The sequence below is a fragment of the Oryzias melastigma genome, linkage group LG23 (genome assembly GCF_002922805.2).
Source record: "Oryzias melastigma strain HK-1 linkage group LG23, ASM292280v2, whole genome shotgun sequence".
NCBI classification, from domain to species: domain Eukaryota; kingdom Metazoa; phylum Chordata; class Actinopteri; order Beloniformes; family Adrianichthyidae; genus Oryzias; species Oryzias melastigma.
In genome coordinates, this window is record NC_050534.1 from 23,136,137 (window position 1) to 23,150,352 (window position 14,216).

General features: G+C 40.9%; 1 protein-coding gene across 8 annotated transcripts in view; it reads left to right on the forward strand.

Annotated features, from left to right (window-relative positions):
- The window catches only part of LOC112154050 (filamin-C), a 67,492-nt gene that overhangs the window by 46,181 nt on the left and 7,095 nt on the right, over positions 1-14,216 (forward strand). For 6 of the 8 annotated variants that reach the window (XM_024284648.2, XM_024284680.2, XM_024284688.2 and 3 more), the window contains 12 exons: positions 618-807; positions 886-909; positions 1,151-1,398; positions 3,053-3,152; positions 4,699-4,839; positions 5,479-5,607; positions 6,448-6,621; positions 7,981-8,142; positions 8,405-8,608; positions 8,675-8,827; positions 8,962-9,084; positions 9,164-9,373. In XM_024284648.2, the coding sequence (XP_024140416.1) occupies positions 618-807; positions 886-909; positions 1,151-1,398; positions 3,053-3,152; positions 4,699-4,839; positions 5,479-5,607; positions 6,448-6,621; positions 7,981-8,142; positions 8,405-8,608; positions 8,675-8,827; positions 8,962-9,084; positions 9,164-9,373 (1,858 nt within the window). Of the gene's footprint in view, positions 1-617; positions 808-885; positions 910-1,150; positions 1,399-3,052; positions 3,153-4,698; positions 4,840-5,478; positions 5,608-6,447; positions 6,622-7,980; positions 8,143-8,404; positions 8,609-8,674; positions 8,828-8,961; positions 9,085-9,163; positions 9,374-13,364; positions 13,543-14,216 lie in introns of all 8 variants that reach the window. The other 2 variants (XR_004947139.1, XM_024284656.2) reach the window with 2 other exon arrangements.

Genomic DNA, 14,216 nt, shown 5'->3' on the forward strand with positions numbered 1-14,216 from the left:
AGTTCCGTCAGACTCTGGATCTGAATCACATTTGGAACCAACACAGTAATACAGAGGCTCTGGAAAGATCCAGTTTTTAGATCCTGAAAACTGCACTTAGGTTTCAGTAAAGAAATAGGCTGCTGTCATCATAATTTCTGGATGTATTTTAGATGAAATCTTTCTAGCATGTCCTGTCGACCTTCACCTTTCACCACCTCTTCTTTGGAACGTCTACCTCCAGTTAAATGATCGAACATACAGCTTTGGTTCTGGAGGACTTGCAGTGATCCATCCAAAGCTTCACTTTAAGTCTTTAGCTGCTTTGCCCAAAACAAACGTCACGTTTTATGAACTGTCATTGAGTTTCTATTTAAAAGTAATCACTAAAATTATGTCAGAAAGTCTGACCTGTTGCTCATGAGGCTAAGTGGTCTTCAGGAAACTGGACTTGTGCTGTTTGAGCTGGACATCAGACAAACTTAAACAGTGCATAGTTTATAACTATGCAGCCTTCTTTATAAATTAAATGGAATAATAAAACATCTATTTTCCATCTTTAACACTGTTTGGGTTTTCTTCTTACCAAGAACGGCATTATTCATGCTTGTTTTATTTGATCTGGAAAATGTTCCAAGGATCCCAAAGGAAAACCCAAGAAGGCGACCATCAGAGACAACAGAGATGGGACGTACACAGTGTCTTACGTCCCAGATTTAACTGGCCGCTACACAATCACCATCAAGTATGGAGGAGATGAGATTCCATACTCACCTTACCGTATCCCCGCTGCGCCCACTGGAGATGCCAGCAAGTGTCTGGTCACAGGTTAGGCTCCTCCCACTCCTCATCTGTTTACGTCTTGATGGTGTGTCAGCATCCCTGATAGCTGTTGTTGTCATGCAGTTTCCATTGGGGGTCACGGGCTCGGTGAGTGTCAGTCATTACTCTTTTAAACACAAGTGTTGATGCTTTGCTTTTATGCAACGATTCGAAATTCTTTTAGCTAATTGTTAGGCACATTTCTGACAAATACAAAAACATCAACATGTTCGGCACACTGCTTTTCCAGGCCTACAGTTTGATCTTTAAACTGCATTCATACTTTTTGCTTATACTTACTTTAAACAGCTCAGAACCTTTTCTTTCTGCACGTTGGCTGTCTGTCAAGGTTCAGGTCTTGGCCCTACCATCCAGATTGGAGAGGAGACAGTCATTACGGTGGATGCCAAAGCAGCAGGAAAAGGCAAAGTCACCTGTAAAGTGTCAACGCCAGATGGGGGGGAACTGGATGTTGATGTGGTTGAAAATACAGACGGTACATTTGACATTTATTACACTGCTCCGGAGCCGGGGAAGTACGTCATCACTATCCGATTTGGGGGTGAACAAATTCCCAACAGCCCCTTCCATGTGATGGTAAGTTTCCAAACTGCCTCACCTGCTGTTGTTTCAAGATGAGTCATTGCTCTTCTAGTACATGGTTGTCAGAGTGCGGCCCGTGGCAAAAGGCCCCCAGAAAGAGTTTTGGTGGCTCAATAAATCCTAACCAGCTATACATTGCTTGGAAAAATTACTTTTGTTTTGTGGTTTCTAGTGACATCTGCAGGAAAAAAAGATAATTACACCTAGGTGTCAATTTCTCCACTAGAAGGCAGACATCTTCCAAGTCACTGCCTCTGCGAGAAAGAAAGAACGGTGAGGATGGCAGTAGAAATGGAGTCAGAGAGAGAGTCAGAGCAGGTTCCTTTGAGGAAAAATCATGTTGGCCAGGAGAAAAGGCACTTTAAGCTCACAATGCTTACTTTGTCTTTGTTTGATAAAGTCATAATTAATTTGCTGTACATGCAGTGCTCAAAGAATTCAATATAAATCGTCACTATGTTAAAAAACATAAAAATGATGACAAATTTGCCGGCAAGCAGTGCAACAATAAGCTTCAACAACTACAACGAGGCTGCGCTGCACAGCAGGTGAGCTTACAAAAACGCTAAAACAGACATCACACGGGTCTGATGTTGACCAAAATGGATGATATTTTCCTGTTAAAACAATGTTTCAAATCTTCTTCAGTTTGTTCTTAACTGTAAAAATGACAATCTCTGAAATTATGAAAAAAAAACAGTATTTTTCTTTGAATAAGTTTTTTCTACTGTCCAGTTCTTCATTTGACCCTCCACTAAAAAACTTTGAGAACCCCTGATCTAAAACGGTTAGTTCTTCAGTTCTCATGTTTGAAGGAGCCTGCTGCAGTGGTTTAAATGACTTCTAAATTAGGTCTGATCCTGATCCTGATCTTCTGGATGATGATATGGTTGATCTCTGGTGGCCTGTCTGAATGAACAATTGAAAGCTCACGGATGTCACTTTACAGTCATTCTAATGTCATTCTACTGTGGATCTACTGTCATTCTTTTTTCTGATGTGATTTTACTGTCATTCCATTGACATTCTACTGTCGCTCTACTCTCATTGAACTGTAGTTCTAGTTTCATTCTACTGTTGTTCTTCTGTCTTTCTTTTGTCATTCTACTGTCTTTCCTATGTCAATCTACTTTTGTTCTACAGCCATTCTTCTTCTTTTATTCTGCAGTCATTCTCCTCTTTAATCTCCTGATTGTTTTATGTCTTTCTTTTCTCTGTTACTCTGCTGTCATTGTACTGTCATGCATGCATATAATATGCTACTTTTACATATTTATTTGTGTTTTATATTTGACAAAATAAATGTTAAGTCAGAGAGGCCAGACTGAGATGGTTTGGACATGTTCAGAGGAGAGACAGTGAATATATTGGTAGAAGGATGCTGAGTCTAGAGCTGCAGGAAAGAGGTCTAGAGGAAGACCAAAGAGGAGGTTTATGGATGCAGTGAATGAAGACATGAAGGTGGCTGGTGTTAGAGTGGAGGATGCTGAAGACAGGCTTAGATGGAGGAAACTGATTCGCTGTGGCGACCCCTGAAGGGAAAAGAAGAAGAAGATTTGACAAAATAAATGTTTACTTGAGTCTTAAATCTCCATCAACAGGGACTTTTATAAAGCTCTGTGCCACTTACTTTCTGGGTCTGATTTAGGCCACCAATGATTCGATGGGTCCCGCTGGTGGTATGGAGCCCACACTGCGCCCCTTCAGTCTGGTCATTCCCTTCACAGTGCAGAAAGGACAGATTACAGGTACGATGAGGTGTCTCAGTACTTCTACACCTGTCAGAAATCCCTCTGCTTGCCCTCAAACTCAACAGATTAAGTCTCCTCAACCCGACCAACCTCCTTTTTGGACACTGCCAACTGCATTCATAAAACACATATTTATCAACTGATGTCTTCGGTGATTATTCCACCAGGGTGTGGTCTTCAACACTGATGACCAGCTTAATTTCACTTAAATATCTCCTACACTTCCCAGCATGCAGCTTTTTCTTATTCCACTCAAGAACATCAGATGTTTCTGTTCTCCTTGTTCAGATTTATTCTCTCTGAGCTCGATTCCAATAATCTTCTAACTACTATCCAAGAGTAACAAACCATAATCAACACATCTATGTAATTGTGATGGATTGAGCAAAGATTGAGCCACAGGAGAAAAAAGATGTTTGAAAAGGACTATTTGATTGTCCAACATAACAAAATGCCAATTTATAGATGAGCCCAAAAATAAAATGGGGTCAACTGAACAAAAGTCAAATCAAATAAATGCTCCAAACAGGCCCACCCAACCGCAAACACTGGGGGCAGAGGGGTGGGGTGGGGGGGTGGGGTTCACTGATCAAACCATGGACACAAGATGGACGTAACTACTAAAAAAAAAACAAAAAAACGTAAACACATTAATCAAAAAGACAAACTACTAGTAAATATTCAAAAGAATGTGTCCAATTAATAAGAATAGACTTTGTGGTTCACCCCATCTTCTTCCTATAGAATCATCCAGGAAGTTGTTGCTCCTCCCACTTCCACACCTCAGTCCAGCCAACAGAAACTCAGAAAAAGAATTGAACAAAAAGAAGAAGATCAGAAAAACATTAACTAAATGTCAAGCTTATGTTGCCATGAAGCAAAGTATGTGTAAAATGTAAATATATTTTTTGTAATTAAATAAACTACAAAATGAAACATCTGTGCAAAGAAGTAACTAAACTGTGGGGCAGTGGATTCTGCCGTCACAATTGCTAAACGTGAAGCATAAAGTCACAGCAGAGACGATGATGACAGCGTTCACTTCTGAACCTTCTTTTCTGTAACATTCATACAAGATGTCTTTAGATCTAAAATTGGTTTACTTTTAAAATACTTAGCCCTGCAATGGATCATCAAACCATCCAAGGTGTACCTGGCCTTTGGCCAACAGTGGCTGGGATAGGCTCCAGCACTGTGAATAGATAATGAATAGATTTAAAATAACTATGGTTTTGTTTCTTGCATGTTTCATTTTCAATCAAGTGCTGATCTTTTTCTAGTAACAAATTCCGGTGCTTATTTATGGTTGATTATCCCCTGAAAACATTTTTTCAAGATGTCAGTTAACAGTATCATGAACACATCATATAATAGAAATATGAAACTGATGATTATAAGCAGAATACAAGTTAATATTAATCCAGAAATCATCCCTACACGTTGCCGATCAAACTTTCAAGCAACAATGAAGTAACACGTACTTGAACCAATGGAAAAAACTTTGTTTCAAGTTTCCATATTTTTGCTGATGACCTTTTCTCAGGACAAGTCAAAATGCCTTCTGGAGAAACGGCTCAACCGGACATCACTGACAACAAGGATGGAACTGTTTTAGTAAAATACTCGCCGACGGAACGAGGCCTTCATGAAATGGACATCAAGTATGATGGCAGTCACATTCCTGGTGAGTTTCAAAGAACTTCTGCTCTCCACTTTACTGCTGTGTTCTTGCCAATTAACCTCACTGACTGTTGTTCCTGATTCTCACTCCAACTCATTCTAGCACTTCCTGTGTCTCTCACTCCACTATGTTTACCAGTCCCTATTCTCGCTCAGCCTGCACCCCTCACCTACGAGCTATTCCTGGATCATCACATGTCGTCTTCGCCTCATTACTGCTTTAGCTTTTGTGTGTTTGAACTTTTAAACCACCTTGTTCCCACTTCAGTGTGCTGCTTCAACTTGTTACAGCTACACTATGATGCTCCTCCTCATTCCTGCTCCTCCTCATTCCTTCTCCTCCTCATTCCTTCTCCTCATTCCTTCTCCTCCTCATTCCTGCTCCTCTTTATTCCTTCTCCTCTTCATTCCTGCTCCACCTCATCCTTGCTTCTCCTCATTCCTGCTCCTCCTTCAGGTTCTGACCTGTATTTGCATCACTGTGTTCTCCCTTTGGTTTCTTCACCTTGTTGTTTCTGCTGCCGCTTATTCTTCATCCAGAACGTCCTGCTCAGACAGGAAACGGTTTTATTGGACCTTCAGCAGATACATGTGTTTCTTTGATCTTTGAGGGTCGTTTACTTATTTATTCTTCTGGTTTCAGGAAGCCCACTGCAGTTCTTCGTTGATGCCATCAACAGCACTCACGTGACGGCGTACGGTGCAGGTTTGAGCCATGGGATAGTGAATGGAGTCGCCTCATTCACCATCATCACCAAAGATGCTGGAGAAGGTACCATGGTGATGTGAATGGCGGCTCCTCTGAGTGATTTGGTCGTAGTGATTTAGCTCAGCTTTTTGTTATTTTGGTGTCAAAGTTTTAACATCTAATCTCAACATTTCAGAGCCTTGTTATTGCTATTGAGATCATTTTTTTAGAAAATAAGCTTTTTCAACTCTTTTATCTTGTTTCTCCACAAAGCTATTTTTGGCTGCTTAACCCGTTAACACCTAAGCTTTTATATTCTTTTGACTACAAGAACTCTAATAAGCATAACTCCAGTGCATTCTGCAGTAGAGAGAAGAAGCCTTTTGCTCTTATGCAAAACTTTATTAACTCCCCCTAACAAAATCAGCTGATTCACAATGATCCTGTCTTTGGTTGAGCACATGTCACAGAGAGAGTTGTTTAGGTTGTGCTGGAAGAGTTAAATATCTTTCTGATGTTAAAAGAACAAAAGTTCATGATCATTATTTCAAAGTTTTTCAGTGTTCTCTGCTACAATAAGCAAATGCGGATGAGCATTCAAAGAGCTTGTATCTTTGAATGCTTTATTGTTCTGGGGGGTTCATTGTTGGTCTTTGAGATTTGTTTTACAGATCTGTCAATCCACGTTTTCAGGAGAGGAATAATGCAAGTTCAAATTGACTGAATGTTTGTTGTTTAGGTGTTTACATAAAGACAATGGAAAAGATTGTAACATTTATCTAAAATTCTAGATGAATGTTACAATTTTAAAAGCAGTAATGGTTTTGTGATGGATGGAATAATGTGGTGAATAAAGATTAGACCAAAGACAGAATAGAGTAAAATCAATAATGTGAATATCGTGTCTTCTGCTTCTCTTTGCAGGCGGTTTGTCTCTTGCAGTTGAAGGTCCATCCAAAGCAGAGATCAGCTGTAAAGACAACAAAGATGGAACGTGCATCGTGTCTTACATGCCGACGGCACCGGGAGATTACAACATCATTGTTAAATTTGATGATAAACACATAGCCGGCAGTCCCTTTACTGCCAGGATCACTGGTACAAAAGATCTTCAAAAACTTCTATGAAGGCTGTCCAGAAAAAATAATTCTTTACAAACCAAACTGATATACATGAGAACAGCTGCTCCGATCCTCCTGCAGGATTATTGGAATATGGACAATTATTAACATTTTATTGAGAAATGGAAAACATGGCTAAAATCAGTTTTCATTGCTTTGTTGATTAACAGATATATCTTTTATGTACCATATGTATGGACTCAGCATGTACAGTGGAATGAAAAAGTATTCAGTCAGCCACTACTTTTGCTTGTCCCTGTTAAAAAGAGGAGGGGTCTGTAATATTCATGATGGGTAAACCTCGACCACGAGAGAAAACCAGGAGAAAAACAGAAGATCTGATTCTTAAAGAATTGATGTATAAATCTGTATTTGTTCACCTCCAAACATCCAGATTTCTGTCTCTCTCAGACCTTCTTCTGTCAGAGATCTTCTGTCCTCCAAAGAGCTGTCAAAGGACACCACAAACTAAAGTGTTGAGCTGCACCAGGAAGACTGAATCTGCAATAAAGCAGCTTGGTGTGAAGAAATCAACGATTAGGAACTGGAAGTCATAAAGACTACGGAGAATCTGCCTCCATCTGGGGCATATCTCACCCTGTGGGGTCAGAATGATCACAAAAACCCCAGAACCCCACGGGGGCGGGGCCTAGTGAATGACCTGCAGAGACCAGAGGAACAAAGTAACACAGGAACTACCATCAAAAACACACTACTCCGCTATGCAGGGACTCGAACCCTGCAGAAGCAGACGTGCCCACCTGCTAAAGCCAATAGATGTGCAGATGCTAGAGAGTATCTGGATGATCCAGAAGAGGATTGGAGAACGTCCTATAGTTGGATGAAACCAGAACAGAACTTTCTGTTCAGAACTATACTGTTCGGAAGAGAAAGAACACAATACCTAGTGTAAAGCATAGTGGCAGAAGCATCATGGAATAGGCTGCTTTTCAGAGAAGAGACCAGAACAAATGCATGTAAAGGACAGAATAAACGGAGCAGTGATCTGCATGGAGGAATGGACCAAAACATCACTGATCTAGAGGAGATCTGATGGAGGAATGAACCAAAACATCACTGATCTAGAGGAGATCTGATGGAGGAATGGACCAAAACATCACTGATCTAGAGGAGATCTGATGGAGGAATGGACCAAAACTGGATTGTTTTTTCTCATTTTGTCTCTTAGACTTGAGTTTTATGAAAATAACAGAACTATCATCTTTTTATGTGGGAGAACTGGTACAATTGGTGGCTGACTGAATACTTTTTGCCCCACTCGGCAGGGTTATTCTATTTCAAAAGACAGTGGTTGGCTTTTTGCTTTGTTTTCCAGGTGAAGAGACCATTAACACACCCCAACTCAATGTTGGGACAGCAACAGATGTCTCTTTGAAGATCTCGGAGACTGACCTGAGCAGCCTGACGGCGACTATTAGGACGGCGTCTGGTTTCGAGGAGCCATGTCTCCTGAAGAGACTGCCCAACAAACACATTGGTGAGTTCTGGATTCACTCTGTTTTGGGCATAAGCCAAAAAAAAAATCTGTTTTCATGAAAGACAGCGATGGCTCATCACCTTCATGAGACTGATCAATCAGAGTTGATGTTTCTCTTTCCAAATACAAATGGACTTTAACCCAAAGTGTTAATGTTTGTCATGACGTGGGTTAGCTTACTCTAGATTCTCCTTGGACTCATTTCATCTCTATCTAAACTAATTACGATGATCAAATTGACCCAACAACCTTTTGTCTTCAGGAATCTCCTTCACACCCAAAGAAGTTGGAGAACATGTGGTGAGCGTGAAGAAAAATGGCAAACATGTGACCAACAGCCCATTTAAAATCAGGGTAGGTCAGTCTGAAATTGGAGATGCCAGCAAAGTGAAAGTTTATGGTCAGGGGTTAGTGGAAGGACACACCCTGGAGGTCTCGGAGTTTTTGGTGGACACCAGAAATGCAGGTAAGCATTTTGAACTTCTGCCGGACAGATTTTAGTGTTTATCCTTGTCATGGTGTGGTTCTGCAGGTTATGGAGGTTTAAGTCTCTCCATTGAGGGGCCCAGTAAAGTGGACATAAACTGTGAGGACATAGAAGATGGAACCTGCAAGGTCACTTTCTGTCCGACTGAACCGGGAAACTACATCATCAACATCAAATTTGCTGATCAGCATGTTCCAGGTACAAACAGCTGCCATGTTGAAAACGTTCCCCTTCATCATAGTCATCATAAAACACACTTCCTGTCAAACATCAGTTAAATACTCGGATAGTTAGACAGTTACAGTCAGTCATCTGATGGTTTCTGTAAACAGGAAGTCCTTTCACAGTGAAGATATTTGGTGAGGGTCGAATGAAGGAAAGCATTACAAGGAAACGTCAGGCTCCTTCCATTGCTACTGTGGGCAGCACCTGTGACCTCAACCTCAAAATACCAGGTGTGTTGTCCCATCAGGGCCTTTTCCACCAGTCTGCACTCCCCTCCGCTTCACCTCCTCATCCGTTCTTCCTCTGCAGGAAACTGGTTTGAGATGGTTTCAGCTCAGGAGCGTCTGACCCGGACATTCACCCGCAGCAGCCATACCTACACTCGAACCGAACGCACAGAAATCAGTAAAACTCGAGCCGGAGAAACTAAGAGGGAGGTCCGGGTAGAGGAGAGCACCCGGGTGGGAGAGGATCCCTTCAGAGGCGTGTTTGGAGACTTCTTGGGACAAGAGAGTCTGAGTGGGTTCACACTCCAGTGTGTGCATGTTGAGACCTGTGGTCCATTTCTACTGTTTTATATTACTAATATAATATTTTAGCTCATTTTGAGATTTCTTCTGTCTGAATCAGACTTATTAAAAAGCCAAGACTTTCTTTAAAAACCTGAAGTAAAACGACAGCCTTTCTATTTGATACTAGAGCAATTTCATTTTATTTCAGTTGAATTCAGATAGACTTTTTTATACCATGGTCCGGGTGAATACTGTGTGATGGAAAAGAAAACAATTCCACCTTCCTGGAATGAAGCAATTATCTCAGTTATCCCAAAAGACAGAAAAGACCATTTAGAATGTGGCAGCTATCGTCCAATTATTATCCTAATACCAATATTTGGAGGGTTTTATATATCCTGAAGCAGGTTTCACAACAAAGAGTAGAATCTATCGATAAGCCTAGATGCAGAAAAAGCCTTTGACTCGGTGAGGTGGTTATTTTTATATAAAGTTCTTGATAAATTTGGTTTCCATAAGGGCATAATCAACATAATAGCTGGACTATATGAAAAACTTTTCGTGAGAATTAAAATAAACGGGGATCTATCAGAATCCTTTTCTTTAGAAAGAGGAACAGGACTGGGGCGTTTTATTTCTCCACTCCTTTTTGTCTTATGCATTGAGCCGCTTATCCAGTGGGTTAGACACAGACAGGATATTGCAGGAATACCAGTGATGGGAAAAGAACCAAAATTGTCCTTATTCGCTGATGACTTATTATTAACAATATCCCGCCCCACACATAATACCTTCTTATAGCTATAAAAATGTTGGAAGAATATGGTAATTTATCAGGATATAGAATCAATGTGTGCAAAACTCAAAAACTAACACTAAACTACTATCCATCAAATGCAATAAGAGATCAATATAAATGGAAGTGTGGAGCTGACAACATTAAATATCTGGGTACTGTAACACATCGAGATGCTAATAAGGTGTTTGAACCCGACTATGGACCACTTTTTACAAAATAAAATCTGATATCCAGAGATGGAAATCTATACCTTTCTTAGACCTGTATTCAAGAATAGAGTCAATCAAAATGAATATTCTTCCAAAACTTCTGTATTTATTCCAATCCCAACCATTTTCTATACCTCGAAAAAAAATTGTAGAGTCAGATAGAATATTTTCAAGCTATAAATGGAGGGGTAAAAAACCAAGGATTAGGTATGAAACCTTTTAACTGAAAAAGGAGAAGGGTGAAATGAGTCTTCCTTGCTTTCAAAAATATAACATTGCAGCCCAGTTAAGACCCCCAGTCTGTCTGTGTTCTCAAACTTACAGAGCAAGATGGAAAGATATAGAGCAGGGGTTGGGAAAATTTTTGACTCAGAGAGCCATAAAAGCAAAATATTTGAAAATGTATTTCAGTGAGAGCCATATAATATATTTTAAGACAGAATTCAACTAAATGCGAGTTTAATAATTTCTTCTTCTAAATATTGCTATAATACTCACCCTTAATGCGACTTCTGGTGCTGCATGAACTTGCTGATGGCTTTGTAGTCTGGCTGGTATTTGGTGAGGTTAAGCTTCATACAAGCGTTGAGGCTTTCATCCGTTAAACGTGATCGTAGGTTGGACTTGATGTTTTTGAGATGCGAGAATGACTGCTCACATGCATACGTAGATCCAAACATGGTCAATACTGCAATACTCACACGCTGCAGAGTGTGGTATGTGACAGGAAGCGCATTCCAGGTTTTGATAATTAGCTGGTCTTCGGTGGAAGTTTTTTCATTTCTGTCCACATGTGCTTGCTCGCCAACTCCGCTTTCTGTCGTGCAATACTTTCCAAATCTTCATTCAGTGACTTGAACTTATTCCCCCACATGTCTGAGGCCTTCAGGTCAGCTACTTCTGCTTCAAAATCTCTGATGGAGACACCAGTAATGTAACTCAGGTCGACTGCGTTCAGTGAACACTCGATTGGATGGGTGATGAACTTAAAAAGACGAGTATGCTCACAAAATTCTCCAAAGCGTGATTTGAACAACTTTAGGAGACTGGATGTGAAGGCAGCCAGCTGGTGGAGATCAAGCTTTTGAGTGGGCTCACTTGCTGTGTATGCATCTTTAAATTGTTTCAGTTTTTCAAAATGCAGTAAACGACCTGTTTTAAGATCCATGATGAAGACCTCCAGCTTGTTTTCAAAAGCAAACACAGCTTGTTGAAGGGATAACACTGTGTTTCCAATGCCTTGCATTTTCACATTGAGCTGGTTCAGATGTTCAGTTATATCCACAAGATAGTAAATCTTGAGGAGCCACTCAGTTTCTGCTAACTCGGGATACTCAATGCCTTTCATTTCAAGGAAAGTCCAGATTTCATTCAGGCAAGCCCCAAATCGGCTAAGCACCTTCCCTCTCGACAGCCAACGCACATTCCTGTGCAAAAGCAGACCATGATAGTGATTTTCAACTTCATCCAGCAGTGTTTTAAACTGTCGATCCTTTAAGGCCCGAGCAACAATAAAGTTGATCACACGAATGACCAGCAACATCACTTCATCAAGCTGCCCGTCAAACATCTGAGCACAAAGTGCTTCCTGGTGAAGAATGCAATGGAAACTTAGGATGGGTCTTTTTTCATGTTCACGGAGAAGTGCCACAAATCCTTTGTTTTTCCCCACCATGCACGGAGCACCATCAGTACACACTGAGAGAAGTTTATCCATAGGCAGGTTTTTTTCTTGAGTGAACTCCATGAAAGACTTGAATAAATCCTCACCTCTTGTGGAGCCTTTCATCGGCAGAACAGCAAGACTTTCTTCGCGCAGTGTGTCACCAGAAGCATATCTTGCAATCACACTGAACTGTGAAATATGGCTTACATCTGTTGACTCATCCAAAGCCAGGGAAAAGAACGTCGCTGCATTTATGTCCTTCACTTGTGTTTCCTCCACTTGGTTTGCCATCATGACGGTACGATCATGAACGGTTCTTGCCAACAAAGGCATGTCTTGAATCCTTTTCATTATTTTGTCTTTGTTCGGAAGATCATCAAAAAGTTCGTTGGCTACATCCAGCATGAACGTTTTAGCATACTCACCATCTGTGAAAGGTTTTTTGTTCCTCACTATTGCTAAAGATCCAGCAAAGCTAGCAGAATTATAGTCACCTTGCCGGGTCCATACACGCAGCTGCTGCTGGCTAGCTTGCACTCTGCTCAGTAGCTCTTGGCACGCTTTTTTTCTGCTGTCTCCCGCGGGGTATTTTGATGCAAAGGTGGCATGGCGTGTGTCGAAGTGCCGCTTTACATTTGACCGTTTCATCGATGCAATTTTGTCATTGCAAATTAGACACACCGCAGAACCTGCTCTTTCCACAAAGGCAAATTCTTTGGTCCATTCATCCTGAAATGTCCGATATTCCTCGTCTTTTTTTCTTTTCGCCATCTTCTTCGTCGAAGGCTTAGCTTTGAGCTAAGCGTGTTCGAGATTGCACTGCGTGTTCGGTAGTTTTTACGCTGACGTCACATGTCAATCTTCATATAAAAGTCGGGAGAAAGCGGCAGGTGTAATGCGCCACTTGAAACAGTGTTGCCAGATTGGATGGTTTCCCACCCAATTAGGCAGTTTCGTTTCAAAATTTGTGGGCAGAAATGGCTTTGGGCGGGTTTAAGTACGGATCGGCGGTTTTTATTTCCTCATCATAAAAAAGTAGTGGACTAAGAAAATTATCATCACCTGCGCTTTTCGGCAGGAAAACGCGCTCCCTCACTTCGTGTCCGCGCTCCCGCTCCGCGCTTCAGCAGGGCTCCGCCGCGCGTATGACCCAGAAGGGTGTGTGTGTTGAGCGCGACACACAGTGCTCCCCCCACCATTCGCCTCAAAGGGTTGGGCTGTTTTTTGCTAGGTGCGGCGGTCTGAAGATTTTTGGGCTGGAAAACTGAGTCAATATCTGGCAACACTGGCTGGAAATCTGGCTCTGCGCTCCTCTTCATTTCAGGTGCCTTTCCCTGTTTCTGCCAGCAGCCGCCTGGTCTTGTTGACAGGCGAGGTGCAAGTCATTTCAAACATCCCTGATGATCGACCTGAGAGCCAGATGTAATCATCAAAAGAGCCATATATGGCTCGCGAGCCATAGGTCCCCGACCCCTGATATAGAGGGAACCAGAATAAAAGAGGTACTACTTCCAGCTGTACTAGCTGATATTAAACTGCAAAATAAAATTGATATATTAAACATAAATACATTGAATGTGATGCTTTCTGCCTGGAATCAAATAATAAAAACTTGTCAATTGGAGGAATATTCAAAGATTTTAAGATGGTGTGCGATTGGCTCAGAGTTTACCCCAAACAATCAAGACAGCAGATTTAAGAACTGGATCAATAAAGGGTTGACCGATTACTCCTCATTCATCCATAAGAGGGCCTTTCCAACATTTGACACACTTAAACAAAAATATAATCAAGGTTCAGAAGACTTTTTTTTTTGGTATTTACAGGTCAGACATTATTTTAATCACATCATTAAAATACCCAGGGAAGATCATTGGTTCCTGCAAACATTTATGGCACTAATACAATCAAAGTCACCTATTAAAGTTATTTCTAAGTTATATAATGGTATAATAGACTGGGGGACAGAACACTTGGTATGTAAAGAAAAAAATAGGAAGAGGATTATACTCTACATAACTTCTATTCTATTTAGTTCAAAAATGTTCAAAGTGCTAAGTTGGTCCCAATATATCATATAAATCTACAAAATTCAATTCAATTCAATTCAATTTTATTTATATAGCCCAAAATCACAAAGGAATTTGCCTCATTGGGCTTCAAGTTATGAACAATA